Source organism: Eurytemora carolleeae, unplaced genomic scaffold, assembly GCF_000591075.1.
Source record: "Eurytemora carolleeae unplaced genomic scaffold, Eaff_2.0 scaffold2467, whole genome shotgun sequence".
Classification (NCBI taxonomy): domain Eukaryota; kingdom Metazoa; phylum Arthropoda; class Copepoda; order Calanoida; family Temoridae; genus Eurytemora; species Eurytemora carolleeae.
The window spans coordinates 3318-4517 of record NW_019398385.1 but is presented as its reverse complement, the minus strand read 5'-3'; the positions used below and the strand labels follow the sequence as shown (position 1 = coordinate 4517).

The following is a 1200-nucleotide window of genomic DNA, read 5'->3' as shown; positions in this document are numbered from 1 at the left end:
AAGAGGAAATACCTAAGTAGGAGAAACCACAGGGGTTTATATTTTCTTTAAAAATCCCCCCCTCTTTTAAGATAATTTTTACTCCAAGAAGTTAGGTCATTTTGGGGGGAATTACTTTGCTGAATTATGGAAGATTGATAATATTTAGGGGGGAACAAAATAGTTTACGAGGAAAAANACTATTCATTGTATTATGTTAGTTGACCAAATTAACAATGAGAAAATTGTTGTTCATTGTAGCACTATTCAACATCAGGTTTTAAGAATAAGTAAAACTATACAAAACGAAACTATTCTTTATATTATGTTAGTTGACCAAATTTACAATGAGAAAATTGTTGTTCATTGTAGGTTTATTTTCTACTGTTTCCTGTATTCCAGTTTTCAGTACATCTAAACATAAAAATACAGGTTGATTCTCTACTGTGTCCTGTATTCCAGTCTACAATTCATCTAAACATAATAATACAGGTTTATTCTCTACTGTGTCCTGTATTCCAGTCTTCAATACATCTAAACATAATAATACAGGTTTATTCTCTACTGTGTCCTGTATTCCAGTCTTCAATACATCTAAACATAATAATACAGGTTTATTTTCTTCTGTGTCCTGTATTCCAGTCTTCAATACATCTAAACAAACAAAAATACAGGTTTATTCTCTACTGTTTCATGTATTCCAGTGTTCAATACATCTAAACATAAAAATACAGGTTTACTCAAGGTGTCAGTGATTTTTTAATTATTTTTCGGAAATGATCATTAGATAATTTTTTCCAGCTTCTTAAACATTTATATTCAATTTAAAAAAAAAATATAGCACAAATTATCCATTATTCTAATATTCAAACTATTCTTTTGAGTATATAACATTTTAGATATTTGCTTATAAAAATGTGTAATTATTAATTTTACCTTGTATTCCTGTATTTTCTATCTTTATATCATCTTTATGTAGATTAACAGTAAATGTAGCCTCTAAAGTAGAAGAGGGAAGGATTTCCTCCTTGAAGGAAACTATCTCTTCTTTTATCTCATACTTTTCTATATTTAATTCTTCCATAGTAGTTTCTGCCATTTTATCTGAAAAATAGATTCAACTTTAAAAAAAAACTTTCACAAAGTCTGAAAAGAAACATCTAGATCTAAATCATCATAAAGCTAAAAAAGTATTTATAAAGATAACATATATGATCAGCT

The 1200-nt window shown here is 27.7% G+C and overlaps 1 protein-coding gene across 3 annotated transcripts; it reads right to left on the bottom strand.

The window, feature by feature from the left end:
• Positions 1 to 282: 282 nt before the first annotated feature.
• LOC111717305 (uncharacterized) lies at positions 283 to 1200 on the bottom strand. 3 transcript variants are annotated; one of them, XR_002768745.1, is made up of 2 exons: positions 916 to 1189; positions 283 to 393 (listed from the first exon to the last, which is right to left on the bottom strand). XR_002768745.1 is itself a non-coding variant. In XM_023492804.1 (2 exons), exons 1-2 carry the CDS (start codon positions 1076 to 1078, stop codon positions 443 to 445), a joined length of 354 nt encoding a protein of 117 aa, XP_023348572.1. In that variant the 5' UTR covers positions 1079 to 1200; the 3' UTR covers positions 404 to 442. The 3 variants fall into 3 exon arrangements, 2 of the variants coding, with proteins under 2 accessions (XP_023348572.1, XP_023348573.1); XM_023492804.1 differs by lacking the exon at positions 283 to 393 and adding an exon at positions 404 to 633 and having other exon boundaries at positions 916 to 1200; XM_023492805.1 differs by lacking the exon at positions 283 to 393 and adding an exon at positions 404 to 573 and having other exon boundaries at positions 916 to 1198.